At 35.8% G+C, this 14,698-nt stretch overlaps 2 protein-coding genes across 2 annotated transcripts in view; one reads left to right on the forward strand and one right to left on the reverse strand.

Moving 5' to 3' along the window:
• The window catches only part of LOC135079848 (transient receptor potential cation channel trpm), a 307,547-nt gene that overhangs the window by 86,888 nt on the left and 205,961 nt on the right, over nucleotides 1-14,698 (forward strand). The window lies entirely within an intron of this gene.
• LOC135079851 (allergen Tha p 1-like) lies at nucleotides 2,723-5,831 on the reverse strand. Its single transcript, XM_063974465.1, has 2 exons — nucleotides 5,645-5,831; nucleotides 2,723-3,017 (listed from the first exon to the last, which is right to left on the reverse strand). Exons 1-2 carry the CDS (start codon nucleotides 5,829-5,831, stop codon nucleotides 2,833-2,835), a joined length of 372 nt encoding a protein of 123 aa, XP_063830535.1. The 3' UTR covers nucleotides 2,723-2,832.

The raw sequence follows: 14,698 nt of genomic DNA on the forward strand, positions 1-14,698 counted from the left end.
ATTTATGGCGTTTCATGAGGTTTTATTCGGGGAAATAAGTATTATGAGCTTTTTTGTTAAGAGTTTAATGCTACTCCCATGATCAAGGAGGTGGTTGTAAATTGTCACGCAAGTAGACGGCACATCAACGTAAACACTGAAGTATGTTATGTAGTTGAAATATGGCGATTTTACAACAAAAAACGTATATCTTATGTGCCATTGTTTGTACATTCTTTGTCGGACTGGCCGAGTCTAGATCCGAGGAACGCGGGTTCAAATCCCAACCCCCGCTCTTCTATTGTGGTGAGCTCACTCGTAACTCAGTCAAGCTTATTATGCTTAACACGATGGGCTAATGGTACTAACTAAGTATTAGTAATTTGTGTAATACAAATTAATGTTAATAATCTTTGAAAAAAAAATTCTACGAGTACGTTTTTTATGTCAACTAAGTAACTTGCAACAGTAAAATCGAGAAGGTAACCGAAAATTGTCATGCAGGTATAACGGGTTTATTCCCACCTCTCGTCCCCACAGCTGCAACTCCTGTGTAGCCAGGATCTACATTCTACAGCTTGACTGCTAATAATAATCCAGCCAGTGAATGTCAAGTTATACGCAGGTATAGTTTAGTACCAACTAAGTACTTACTTGCAACAGTTCAAGTTCGACAGTTAGTTATTGTTACTTCGTTTGTAGTATTGAATAGTCTTCGAAATTACTGTTTCTCACCATTAGAATCCTACATTATTTGTAATAACCAGGCGCGGATCCAGCCCTCAAAAAGGTTGTGGGCACAGCCACCAAAAATTAGCAAAGTGAGAGTTGGATCACTACATGCCCGGACATACATACATGCCTATCGATCTTATCAATAGATCATAATTAAAACAAGCAAATTAGGGTTGTGGGCATGCCCACAGTGCCCACAACGGTGGATCCGCGCCTGGTAATAACATAGGCAATACGAACGTCGCCGGGTCAGCTAGTAAATAGTAGGAAGTATGTATAGATGGCGCTACGTCTAGTAAATAAGCAAGTTAGAGGTTATATCTAACTAATATTATAAAGCTGAAGAGTTTGTTTGCCTGGAAGCGCTAATCTCAGGAACTACTGGTCCGATTTGAAAAAATATTTTTGTGTTGGATAGCCCATTTATCAAGGAAGGCCTTAGGCTTCACCCTACAGCCAATAGGGCGGAGCAGTAAAGAAAAATGTTGCAAAAATTTAAACTAGGACCTATTTTCACGCGTACGAAGTCCGCGACTTGCACAGTTATTGATATTATGATAAGTAATTGAATTATTCACAGAAAACTTTATCAAACCGCGTTTAGTAAAACTAGATGACCTGTAACATTCTCACAATAAAACGTTATGCTATCGTAAATGAGTTAGTGCAATTAGTTAAAGTCCCGGGCGATTTAATTAAGGTCGTAACGTTTATAGCAGGCTTTAGTGTTCCGAGTTTAACACTTCACAATTGCTTTTTTATGGCACCCTGCCCGTTTTGCTGATGGTATGTCTGATGTAGGTGATATGGATTACCTACTTAATTTTGCTGGCTGAGGTTAACCCTAACTCTAAGGTTTAAAAAGATCTGACGTTTCTTCAAAACAACAACTATTTCCTCATCTTAATTAATTATAAGTAGTACAATACTTGATGTATAGTAGAGATAAGTACCAAGGAATCAAAAACGTTTACGTATTGAGAACCTTTTTTTAAGTCGGTTAAGGACCTCCTCCTTTTTTTGAAGTCGATTAAAAAGCAGGGTATAATAAAAGTCACAGTAATATAATTTTATATCATTCATTGCTTTATATTGACTAAAAATAAGATTATCTACAATTAATTGTAATTGTATTACACAATAAAAACGCAACAAAAATAATTAACAATGTAAAAATATATATATATCAAAGACAAAAGATTAACAATCAACAAATGAGAAAGTTTATGAGTACAATTTTCATTAAACCAATTGAATATAAATACAATTAAATTTAAACAATTTTAATAGTATTAAATGAGAGAAAACAGCCGCATACATTTTACAATGCAGAGGTAGTCAATTCTTACACAACATCAAAAGGGAAACCATCTTCCGACAGATAAGACATAACCGATAGTTCCATTCTTTTTTCAAAGTGTCAAATTGAATAATTTACGCCCATTAACAGTTTCAAATTAAGAATCTTAAAAAACAATTGAATTAATTTTGAAAGGTCACACTGTCAAACGCAGTTTAAGAGTCAAACGTCACTTTTGAACGAGTTGGCGTATCTACAGTGTGTCTACTAATAAAGTCACGGTACCTCAACTCCTCGCATCATGAATAGTAACTACTTGAAAACCTTTTGAACTACTTAACTAATAACAACTTAATCATTATAAGATCACAAAAACATTTGATATCTGCTGCTGACATGTTGTTGATTTTGACAGGTCGCCCAAAACTGAAATTGACTGAAGGACTCGATTGAAATTTTTAAGCATTGATTCCAGCAGGTGATTGAACTTAGGGATGTTAAGGACATGTAGTTTCGGTTATGGATACGGTTACGGATATTGGAATAATATTATACCGGTTTCGGTTACGATTACGGATATTTTTTTTATTTCGGATATCTGAAAGTTTCGGTTACGGTTACGGATATCCATAACATCCCTGATACAAATAATGAGATTAAAGCAATCGAAGAAACTGCATTTATGCTTGAGTCATGAGGTTGAGTTATGGACCCTTAAAAGAGATTAGATAGAGTTTGTCAGCAGCATCATCAAAATCAAATCAAAGCGCCATCTATTGGTCAACATCATCGATCGTCATTGGAAATCCAGCCAAATTCTACAAGGAATTGAGTTCATTTTCGTACTTCTGCGTGTAGACTCGTTTGGGGTCGTACTTCTCTACCAGTTCCTGCCAATAACCCTTCTCGTGCTGAATGAGGTGCTTGATGACTCTTCGCATGCCCTCACGTTGCGCCTTGGTGCACTTCGCGCAGCCATTTTGGAGCGCTTCGGCTATGTGAGCTGCGGACAAAAAAGATGATTTAAAAACAGCGAATAACTAAAATTTACTATTATTATATAGTTTTAAATGCGAAAGTATCAGTGCCTGATGTATTTTGTAAGGATCTACTTGCATCAAATAATTATTTTACTGTCTTTCTTTCTTTGATGCGAGATTAGAGGTTGATGAATTTTGGCATAGAGATGGATGTAATTTGGGAGATTCCGTCGTAAATCTTAATGAAGATGGAATAGAGGATGTTTTAGCCGTTAATTTCTTGTGTTCCCTAGCATAATATGTGGTGAGAATTAAATAATATCATGTAGGTATATAGGTATAAGTATTTTTTTTTATCGAGAAACTCGCGATGCGTGAGGAGAGAAGCTAATCTTCATAAATTACATAAAATTGTAAACAAGGCATTTATGCTAAATTAGTTCTTACTCCTAAATGCAAAGTTGTGTTTGCGAATTGGCAATTGCCTAAAAATACTAATTATGAAGTACATAGATAGATACAATGTCTACCTAATGGATACCATTCCCCGTTCCCCACATGACATAATAACATTAATATGCTGTAGTTAATACAATTTCCTTGTTTTGCCAACGAAAACGACGATATTAACTTGCAACGAACAACGTAGCATTGTATGTTTCACAGATCCATGAAACAAGGTCTTGAACGTCCAGGCGTTTAACAACTGATATAGAGAAAAAAAAATGGTTTTGAACCTTATCTTACGTCACCAAAGTTCAAAATATGGTGGCATTAATTCTGCCACCACCAGGTAATTTTTTTTTATTTAACAATGTTTTAACAGAATTTGTTGTAGGTACATAAAAGAAGATACAACTTGAACATAAGCCAATTAAAGATACACATTCTACTACTAAAATATTTTTAAAATTAGTAGGTATAAGGCTCCAAGCTGATCAATTTACGACTTTTAAATTAAAACAAAAGACAGTATTTTAGGCAGGGAAAAATGAAACGATAAAATCTCACAGCTGCAGAAACGAGAGTGACATTTTTGAGAATTTACGGCGATGCGATTGTACAACCGTGATATTTTGTCATACTGGGGCAATTTCACAAATTTCTTCATTTTAGGCCTTATAATTAGACACGTTAAGTTCAAAATTATTTTTTTGACTGTACCTTTTAGGAGGCTCCCGTGTTTAATTAGGTTTTCTTTTTATTACTTCATTATTAGGAAAATAAACCCTACATTTTATTAAGGACGGTAACGCTAGCTCTCTTTTGTAGAGCAGTTTGTAGGTAAATATCGAAGAAAAGATAAAATACAAAAATATTAATGTTTTACCTAAAGATGGACTAGGCGATCTGCGTATTCTGTTATATTGGGCTCGATATTTTTTGGGAACTGCAAAGAAAGTTACAGATCTTTAGCTATAATAAAACTGTTGTTTGTATATAAAAATACTCACTAATACCATAAAAGTCAAAATACTGGTGAAAATATTTTTCAGTTATAAAACGCAGACGCGTTCGCGGACAATCTGGGTAAAGGAGATAAATGATCGCACTGCTGGATTTCTATATTCAATCCTAAATCCTAATCCAAATCAGACGGTTTAGGATTGTCAACTGTCAAATTTAAATATGTTTTTGGCCAAAATATCTGCGGTTTTCGATATTTTTACATTTAAATATTGTTTATAAGGCTATTAAACAATATTAAAATGGAAATGCATCGAACATTTTGGATATTTAATCTAAAACTAAATTCAATTTGACAGTTGTAATCCGGATTTGGACAAGGATTGAATATAGGAAACGGGCGTACATCGATATGCTAAGAGATACGAAAATTTGTGGTTATTTAAGTGGGTAGGCTTCACCCTTCTGGCAGGGAGAGCCCCACATAATTCGTGTCTTCTGACTGCGGCCAAATATTCAATTTCCCTCTGTTAATTTAGAGGGGCAATATTCTTCAGAGGGCTGAGTGTGAGTTTGCATCAAACGCGCTCTTGTACAGCGCCCCTAGCGGAAACGTTCAAGAACTAACATTTTCATACATTTTTCTAACGTGCTCACAAGTGAGGACGTTTAATGTAAACTCACACTCAGCTCACAGACTCAATGACCTTAAAGCCCAGCACGTCATTAAGAGTCAACAAATACTTTGTCTAGGGGAGTTAGGTTACGGGACTATTCCCACCTCTCGTTCCCACCACTTCAACTCCTGTGTAGCCAGGATCTACAGCTTGACCGCCACAAAAACACAATCAATGAAGGTCAATTTTATCCCGGGGGAAAGTTAGACTGTCATTGGACCCGCAACGAAATTAATCAGAAGAACATAGGAGGAGTTCGAAATTAAGGTTCGACTTCCCTCCATTGCAAAGCGGATGACAGGTGACAAACAAAAGGAGTTAGGTTAGGTTATAATTTGACTGCTTACATTTTAGCTCGCGGCCCTCAGACGTGCAGCCGCCCTTGTCCAGCATGCACTTGATGTAGGCCACCGTCAGCCGCTTGTTGGCCAGTACATCATCAAGGTTGACGGCGTTGTAGTGGTCCATACTTGTGATAGTAGTGGATACACCGCATAGTTTAAAGCTGTCAACGAATACTTTGTCCATGGGAGTTAGGTTAGGTTAGGTTATAATTTGACTCTCACACTTAAGCTCGCGGCCCTCAGACGTGCAGCCGCCCTTGTCCAGCATGCATTTGATGTAGGCCACCGTCAGCCGCTTGTTGGCCAGTACGTCATCAAGGTTGACGGTGTCGTAGCGGTCGGTGTAGACTTGCGCGCGCGCACAGCACGCGAGCGCGGTGAGCGCGATGGCGAATAATAGGGTCTTCATGCTGTAAAAGAAATAGTTATAAGATTTTTTTTGTTTGCAAAACAAGTCAGATATTTGACCGCAATCAGTCACAGTCTAGATTTTTATTTTTATGAAGATATGGTCTCTTGAAAACAATCTCACTGGAGGGGTGCAGATGTAATCTATGACGGAACGGGCTTGCCCAGAAAATGCTTATTCACTCGTGGCTTGAAGACTTAGGAACCATGAAGGCCCTGGGATTATGTATATTATAACTTCGAGAACAGAGAAATTGGCAAGATAGTCCACTCCTTGCATTATAAAATTATAATTATGTATGAAACAAATTGTATTAAATTACACACATATTATATTATATATTGCTTATTATTTCGAACAAACATGAATTCTAGAATAAAATAAAACTGACATGATGTTTTATTTTCCCGTCAATAAGTTCGTAATTGAAGTTTATTTATTTATTATTGTCTTTTGATTGAGTCTAATTTTCTCTTGTTTTTTGTTACAGGTAAGGACAGTGCGCATCCAAAGGAAAAATGTGATAAGTGAAATATTTATAGGATGAGAATTATTTTTAATAGTCAAAAGGTGTCAACGTCGAAGTTGTAAATTAAGGTTGTTCCAGTTTTTTTAAATTACAACTTAAATTAGAGTTTAATAATTAAGTAAAAACGTGAAGAATAATATAAAAGAAAGCGGGAGTGTTAGCTTTTCCGACTGCCCGTCAGGTTGACAGATGATTGGCATAATATTACTTGCTTTTTGTTGTTTTAAAAAATATTTAGGCCAAGTAATTTTTTGTCTGAATTTATAAATGAAAACGGAATATTTCCTTCGCGCTTTACCTATGCTTGGTTTTTGAAAGGATTTCTAAATGAATCTATAATCATTATAATATAAAAAATAGCTTAAAAGTCTGTGGCTTGGTCTTTATTTTGAAGTTTAATTAATCGCTGAATTGAATCTGAATAATTCAATTAACAATCAAGTTTTGGGCGACAGAGAACATGAATAATTAGAAATACATGTATATTCATAAGTTAAACTTGTAAATAAACTCGTAAGTTTGTGGTATACACCTACATGTCAATCTAACTGATAGAACAGTATTATTTAATGACCCTTTAGGGCTTAGGGATTAGTTACCTAGACAAGGTTGACTTTATTTAGTCCATTTGAGCCTCGGGACTATCAAGATTAATGGCTTAATGGCTGGTAGTTTAACGCTAAGGAATACCTAATGAAAAGGCACATCAATGATCCAATATAAATATCTAAAACAATAATATATTTTAACCGCGAGTAAGTAGGTATGTCCTTTTAATTTACGATTAGGTTATGATGGGACTGACATACTCTGATAAATCCCTAAATTAACAAGTAGAAAAAAAAGAATGTCCTTTCGTTCATACGTTTCATCCAAATGACGTCCACTGCTGGACAAAGGCCTCCCCCAAGGACTTCCACAATGACCGGCCCTGCGCTCTGAAGTGTAAAAAAGAGATAATAGAAAAAAAAGGTTTCCAGAACGATTTTAATCATAACTTTTTAGAAGACCTATTTCCATTTCAAGATGAAAAAAGTTATTACGGCTTATGCAATTGCACCTCAAGGTGCCTCAAGGCTCTTTGCAGATAGCCCAGATCGTTTGTACCATACAGTAATGTTCACGCAGAACTAGTTAATAAAATGCATTCTTGAGTTTGAGAATTTATTGTACTTTGGACAATATTACATTGAAATAATTTGTGAGTTAACGTGCCGGCCGGCACGTCAAGCCGGTTCGGTGGCTGATAGGCGAGAGAGGGATACAGTGAATGGGAGAGTGAACGCGCGCGCGGACCGAATGAGATTGAACGATAGTGATGTGAAGCTGTCTGTCATAGACAAGTAACTTATATTAATACCACAAACGAACGTAGGTAATGTTTTGTTACTAAACATACTTATAAAGCGCCTAAAATTTCAAACGATGTTTTATCCAAAACACATCGAAAGTATTTCATCCAAATAGGCTTTTTATGAGACAGTTAATCGTCTAACATACACCCCACACCTTAAGTTAATTCAATTTCACCTCAAGGTTCAACTGTGAATACAAATCAAATCGCTTCTTCAGTACTTAGGCCCTTTCCAAGGCGCTTATAAACGTCCCAAATACAGGGTGGAATTTTGTAATGCCACCTGAAGGGAAAGTACTCTTAATACTGTAGATATAAATTTTTACTCAAAGAAAACATTCCTTTATTTTTGAAAAGAAATAGAACTGCATTCAAAGATTTCCAAAAATTTGCTTGCTACACCCGGGAATCGAACCAACTAAAATATGTTAAAAATTACACCCTGTATTTTTATTGCATCGATCGTTAGGGTTAAGTATAAGGATGAAATCTTTCAAACAAACTTGATTAATCAAATGAAAGGAAAACAATGAAATCTTAAATTATTGTAATTATTTACAGAAAATTGTATGGTACGAAAATATACCATTTTCGAAAATTTTTCGAAAATCTGAATGCAGTTCTTTTTCTTTTCAAAAATAAAGGAATGTTTTCTTTAAGTAAAATTTTCTATCTACAGTATTAAGGGTACTTTCCCTCCAGGTGGCATTACAAAATTCCACCCTGTATACCTTGCCCTACCACCACTTCGGGACAACATATGGGCTGGTGCTGAGAAGTGGCGGAAGAAACTCAGTCACCAGCCTCTTTTTCAATTTTATTTCATCATTAAGTTCAGGTTAAAGAAAATCACAAAATACAGTCAAAAAGTTGTATCGTTGAGTTAATCGAAACTGAAACGTGTTGGCAATCACAAAAACGTTATTCCTATCCCTAGACTTAAAGATTACCCTATTCCAAGAAACCATCATCATCTTTTAGCAGTACTACGTAAGCCCGGTATAAATTTTAATTAATTTTAATCCTACTTTGCGACTGTTTACTCCAAACTTAAGAGACGACCAAAGACTTACTGGAAAGTTATTAAATCCAACAAAGAAATACACCTAATACCACCAGAGAATCTATGAAACTGAAGAAAGTGGAACAATGATAGCCTTTTATAACTGCCTGAGATCCTGACCCAGTCTGTTGTTCTTATTGCATAAATTTTCTTTTTAACACGACTCGGGTTATTGGATGATTTTTCCTTAGAGTTAAAATGAGTGTACACGGTCATGTCTCTTTGACATAACATGACATTGAAATCTAACGTCACGACAATCTATGAGTGTGATGAACTGATGTGAATTGGCATTAAAAAGGGAGTTCAAAATTAAATTTTTCATAATTGTTTATTAATAACTAGCTGACCCGGCGAACTTTGTTCCGCCTTAATGGCAATAAATAAGCAGACTTTTTTTTTATTTCGAACGGGATAAAAAGTATCCTATGTCCTTCTCCTGGCTCTAAACTACCTCCCTGACAATTTTCAGCTAAATCGGTTCAGCCGTTCTTGAGTTATAAGTGGTGTAACTAACACGACTTTCTTTTATATATATAGATTTCTTTTAATAACCCTCCATCTGGCGCAGTCGGGTAAAAACGGTAGTAGGTTCATTAAATCAATAGGAATATGGGCAAAATACGGTGCTCCACACAATGAATATTTTAGTGAGTCATTCGGTGCATGCATTAAGTGTGATCAAAAATTGCAAAATCCATCCATCCATTGACCATTGACCTCAATTTAATGGCCGTTCAAACTCAGAAATTACTCCAAAGCAAACGCGCTGGTGTGTACTCTGCCTAACATTGGCATTTCCTTCTTGAAAAATCTAAAATCTCCCAAAGGTCACGTACAAATTTAATTTTGTTTGTATTCTTTGTAGATCCACCGCTTCGTTGAAGCGTATTGGAAACGCATTCCCCAGATTAAACTCTAAAATGTGATTAAAAAGGGGACCTACTTAGTTATATTGGATTCGTTGGGAAATTTCCTCAATGTTTTGTATTTTATTTTTTTATCTAATTAGTCACTATCATCGCTAAGTCCATCCATACCTCTAATCATGAAAATATTGAATGAGTTAAGGGGCACCGCATACAGCCTGCAATTGTTACTTAATTAAAGGATAGTTAATTACATGCTGTTAATTTTGTCATATTATGGAAGTCTATTCTACAGTATATTGCAAGTGAAGTGATTAATTTGCTGGATATAGGTTATACATGTACTAGTTAAGGAATGCAATTATCGAAATGATGAGATGTTATATTTTTCAGCACATTTTGAAAACTGAATCATTAACATAATTTTGTTTAACCGTTGGTTCATCAAATCTATATTTGGTCAATTCGGCATTATTGTCTGTTACTTGGATACTTGAAGAAGTTTGACCCTAATCTTTGACTGCTGTTCTGCATGTACTTTATGTATAACCGCCATCTTGTTTAAGGACTTACAGAAAAATCGCGTGCGACCTTCGTAAACTTATCAACGGTCATCAGCTCGATTGATTCGTCATAGTAACTTCATTAAGAGGTTCATTCATTCATTATTCGTTTCTGTAATACAGTCATGGAGGTGGTAAGTTATTTTTAATTATCGTAACATGCTTTTAGTCACCAATAAATCTCAAGGGTGGACGTCGTAGGGCATGACCTAGAAGTGTTATTGGAAGGTCACCAGAAATAATGGGAACTTTGACTTTGGAATATTTGGAGGGTTCTGGAAGAGAGGTTTTGCCAAAAACGGAAAGGCTTACTTTAAAAATAAATATTTCATTCATAAGCTTTTTGTCGGGTAGCGCCACTCTCATGGTCGGCTGTATTGTTCTTAAGGGCTTGAGATGTGCTAAGTGCACTTTGTTGATATTTGTATTAGATTCTCTGTAGTCTCATACACACACTTCACTTACCAATGTGAATATAACTTTAAAAATAACAAAATTAGATACGGCGGCTTATAAAAGTGTAATTTTTCCTACATTATGTGGTTGTTTCGCAGTATAATACACAAAGTCTGGCAGAGTGCCTCATGTCGAGCTTTCAGCCATCTGCGACCAACAGCGCTGCACATTTTAAAAATAGGTCGCAATAAAAATAAATGTAGAAGCGATTCCATTGAAAATAAAATTTTCCTTCTAATGGTAACATTACAATAGTCTTTTGGTACCATCAAGATTAAAAAAAGTTCCGTTAAAATTTTATTTAGTCAGTTTGTTGTTATTTTCATTTTAACCGGGTCCATTTTAGCACTTTACGAATCCAATAACGTTATTCGTGTCACTAGAGGTATAGGATCTAGGGCACTGATATCTCGGAGTCCATATAACTAACTTCCCGTACGCACACTTTATAGGCACGCTGCAGTACCTAAATTATTTCCTTTTATACTTTTACTGAATTTTGCAGAAATCTGTTTTGTTATTTTGACTGAGGCTGGGTTGCATCATCTTACTTTAACTATAACAAACGTAAAAAATCTGTCAAACTCCATACAATATCTCCGGTTATCGTTATAATTACGGTTAAAGTTAGGTGTGCAACTCAGCCTCATGCCCGTTTTAACCATCAATCTCTAATTTTTAAGTGTTAAATGGGACTATCCCACGATTCTGAAACGTCAAGTAGCAAAAAACAATAACTAAACCCAGTATTGATATGGCTATACCTCCGGTAATGTCATATTTATATGGTGGTCCAACGTGGCAGAACCAGAACCAGCGATTATTGACGGTGCATGGCGCCCCCTCTGTCAATATCACGCGTGGGACTATCCAGTGATAAAGTGAGCGCGAGGTGATGACTGTTAATTATTATGGTAAGAAACAACAATAATAATATGATTTACCATTATTTAAGGTCCATTAAGATATTATTTGTCTCCTAATAGTCCAGTCAATGAATGCTTTAACGACGGTGTAGAGAGAAATCAGTGGAACACAATTTCTGACCTCGGGACTTTATTTAGACTAGTTAGGAGGTAAACATAGCAAAAGTCCCCGCCCTTAGCCCTTGAGCCGTCGGGGAGAGGGGGGTTTAAAGGTACTACTTTTCGGTTTTTCGCTTAATCCTCGGAAACTATGCTTCCTAGTGACATGGCTACTATGAACCAAAAAAATCATATTCAATTTGCTACAGCTGAGATAGTCAAGTTTTTCTATATCTTTTATAGTTTTCACGGCATCTGCTCTAGAAGGTCTATAATATTGGAAATTTTATTTTTGTCTTACATGTTCCTATCAGGAGAAAATCGACTAAATCAACATTAAGCAAACATTTTAGACATGCGGGAGTATGTTAAGCCTAGTTCCAGGGAGGGGACTGCACCGTGCGTATATTTAGACGACCCAATTGGAGCCACTTTTGACTCCTCATCATTCAAAAACTACTGTGCATTAACACTTCAAATTTGGCTCATGTGTTGAGACCTGCAAGATAAACATCAGCTTCAAATTTCATAAATACACCTCAAACGGTTATTTAGGTATTAACGTTCAAAAATCGAAATTTAGAACACTAAAATCTATCTATCACCTGTGAAATGTTAAAATTTACTGTTTTTTTATTTGTTCCTTTGTATTTACACATCTACCTATCTGGATGCCAAATTTGAACCTTCCAGGTCATCCGGAAGTTAGTTAGAATTGGGTTTATAAGTCAGATATGTAGATTTTTGGACGTCAATACCTAAAGAACCGTTTGAGGTATATTTATGAAATTTGAAGCTATTGTTTATCTTGCAAGTCTCAACATATGAGCCAAATTTGAAGTGTTAATGCACAGTAGTTTTTGAGTGATGAGGAGTCAAAAGTGGCTCCAATTGCTTCGTCTAAATATACGCACAGTGCTGTCCCCTCCCTGGAACTAGGCTTAACATGCTTCCACATGTCTGAAATATTTGCTCAATGTTGATTTAGTCGATTTTCTCCTGATGGGAACATGTAAGACAAAAATAAAATTTCCAATATTACAGACCTTCTAGAGCAGATGCCGCAAAAACTATACAAGATATAGAAAAACTTGACTATCTCACCTGTAGCAAATTGAATAAGCTTTTTTTGGTTCATAGTAGTCATGTCACTAGGACGCATAGTTTCCGAGGATTAAGCGAAAAACCGAAAAGTGGTACCTTTAAACCCCCCTCACCCCGCCGGCTCAAGGGCTAAGGGCGGGGACTTTTGCTATGTTTACCTCCTAACTAGTCTAAATAAAGTCCCAAAGTCAGAAATTGTGTTCCATGGATTTCCATCTATAATGCTTTATTGACTGGACTATAACTAGTGATGAGGAAAAGTAGAGAGAGGTTGACTCTTTCAATAACAGAATATTTTACTACAGTCTATTATTCTTTTTGTTGCATTCGCAGCTGACGTCATACTTTGGTAACTTTACTCATTGTACCCCAATTGTTTGGTATACAAGTTCGTAATCAGACCAAATATTCTAGAGGGCGTGTAGAGTAACAGATGTTTGGTGTAATGAACAACAACCTTTTTGCTGATTAATTTAAGGTGTAGTTACACTTGGCACAATTTAGGTATTTTATTTGGCTATTCCATCAATTTGGTATAGATTTTTTAGGTAAAGGGTAATTTTGGATCTTAGAAAAGAACATAGGCTAACTATAGGCTGTCTTTTCCAAAGATCCAAAATTCATCAAAATTGTTATTACGGTTCAACTTAAAAAACAAAAAGGTTAATCACTACAACAAAATTGAACGAAAACTTCGACAGTTAATTTCGACAAAAACAAATTGAAACATTCTAATTTCGTCACAATTAAATGAAACTTAACATAAAGTCCGTTTTTATGAATGAAACTCTTTTACGATAGAATTAATGAACTCTAATTACTCTTCGCAAATCTTTGCGACTTTAAATTTGGAAGAATGCCGAAGCAAAGTTGGGAAAAATTAGGGGAACAAAAGCTCGGTACTAAGTAAGGCTGTGGGCTAATTCAAATGCATTTGTCGAGAGTAGAAATCGTCTGTCAAATAATTTTCTAGTAATCAATTTTGAACTGATTGTCAAGGTAATACAGTTGAAAATTGTATATCAAAGCCAGACTACGCCTAATGTCAGATCAGCCGATGGTAGATGCCAAATTTCCAATATCGCGTACGAAGACGGAGAACTTTGTCAATATAGTGGTACATAAGGGTCATAATTAGTGGATGCCGACGATTTTCGCGCTGTCATCTCAACGACTGCCCACCCTTGTCGTTAGAGCAGTCGACTGGATAGAAAGCATGGAATTAACATGGTGATTGATAAACTAGGTGCAAATAAGCATAGGTATTTTATAACCACAGAATGCTTTTTGCTTAAATTTGAAAATAAAGGATATTGTTCTGCGTCCGTCCATACATCGTTCGCCCCAAGACCCCCAAGCAATGAAATAATGATTTTTATATGTGAAATTACTTAACGATTGTCACCTTATACTCCACTAGCTTTTCGCTCGCGGCTTCGCGCGCGTGGCCTACATTAGGTACCTACATATTTTACGGAACCCTATTATTTTCCAAAATAAAATTTAGCCTGTTACTCGTGGATAATGTAGCTTTCGAATGGTGAAAGAATTTAATAAAAACGGTCCAATAGTTTTTGAGTCTATTCATTACAACCAAACAAACAAAGTTTTCCTCTTTATAATATTAGTGTAGATACTTAAAGCACGGATAAGCGGGAGATTCGTTACAATAGGAAAAATGCTTCAGATTTTGAGGTTATTAGCATAACAGAAGTACATTTCCATTTTCTATCTTCTATAGGTACTTATAATAAATCTGTAGAGAGGTCAACTCTGTACATGAAATATATTTTCAAAATAACTATCAGGGGGTGATACTGATGCCAAAAATGCAATCAGTAAAATTTTTGTCTGTCTGTCTGTCTGTATGTTCCTTATAGAAACAAAAACTACTCGACGGATTT

The sequence above is a fragment of the Ostrinia nubilalis genome, chromosome 17, assembly GCF_963855985.1.
Source record: "Ostrinia nubilalis chromosome 17, ilOstNubi1.1, whole genome shotgun sequence".
NCBI classification, from domain to species: Eukaryota; Metazoa; Arthropoda; class Insecta; order Lepidoptera; family Crambidae; genus Ostrinia; species Ostrinia nubilalis.

Coding starts and splice junctions, on each gene's coding strand:
- LOC135079851 (XM_063974465.1), bottom strand. CDS start 5,831: ATGAAGACCCTATTATTCGCCATCGCGCTCACCGCGCTCGCGTGCTGT. Junction 3,018..5,644: donor TGAGGGCCGCGAGCTTAAGT/GTGAGAGTCAAA, acceptor TTTTGTCCGCAG/CTCACATAGCCGAAGCGCTC.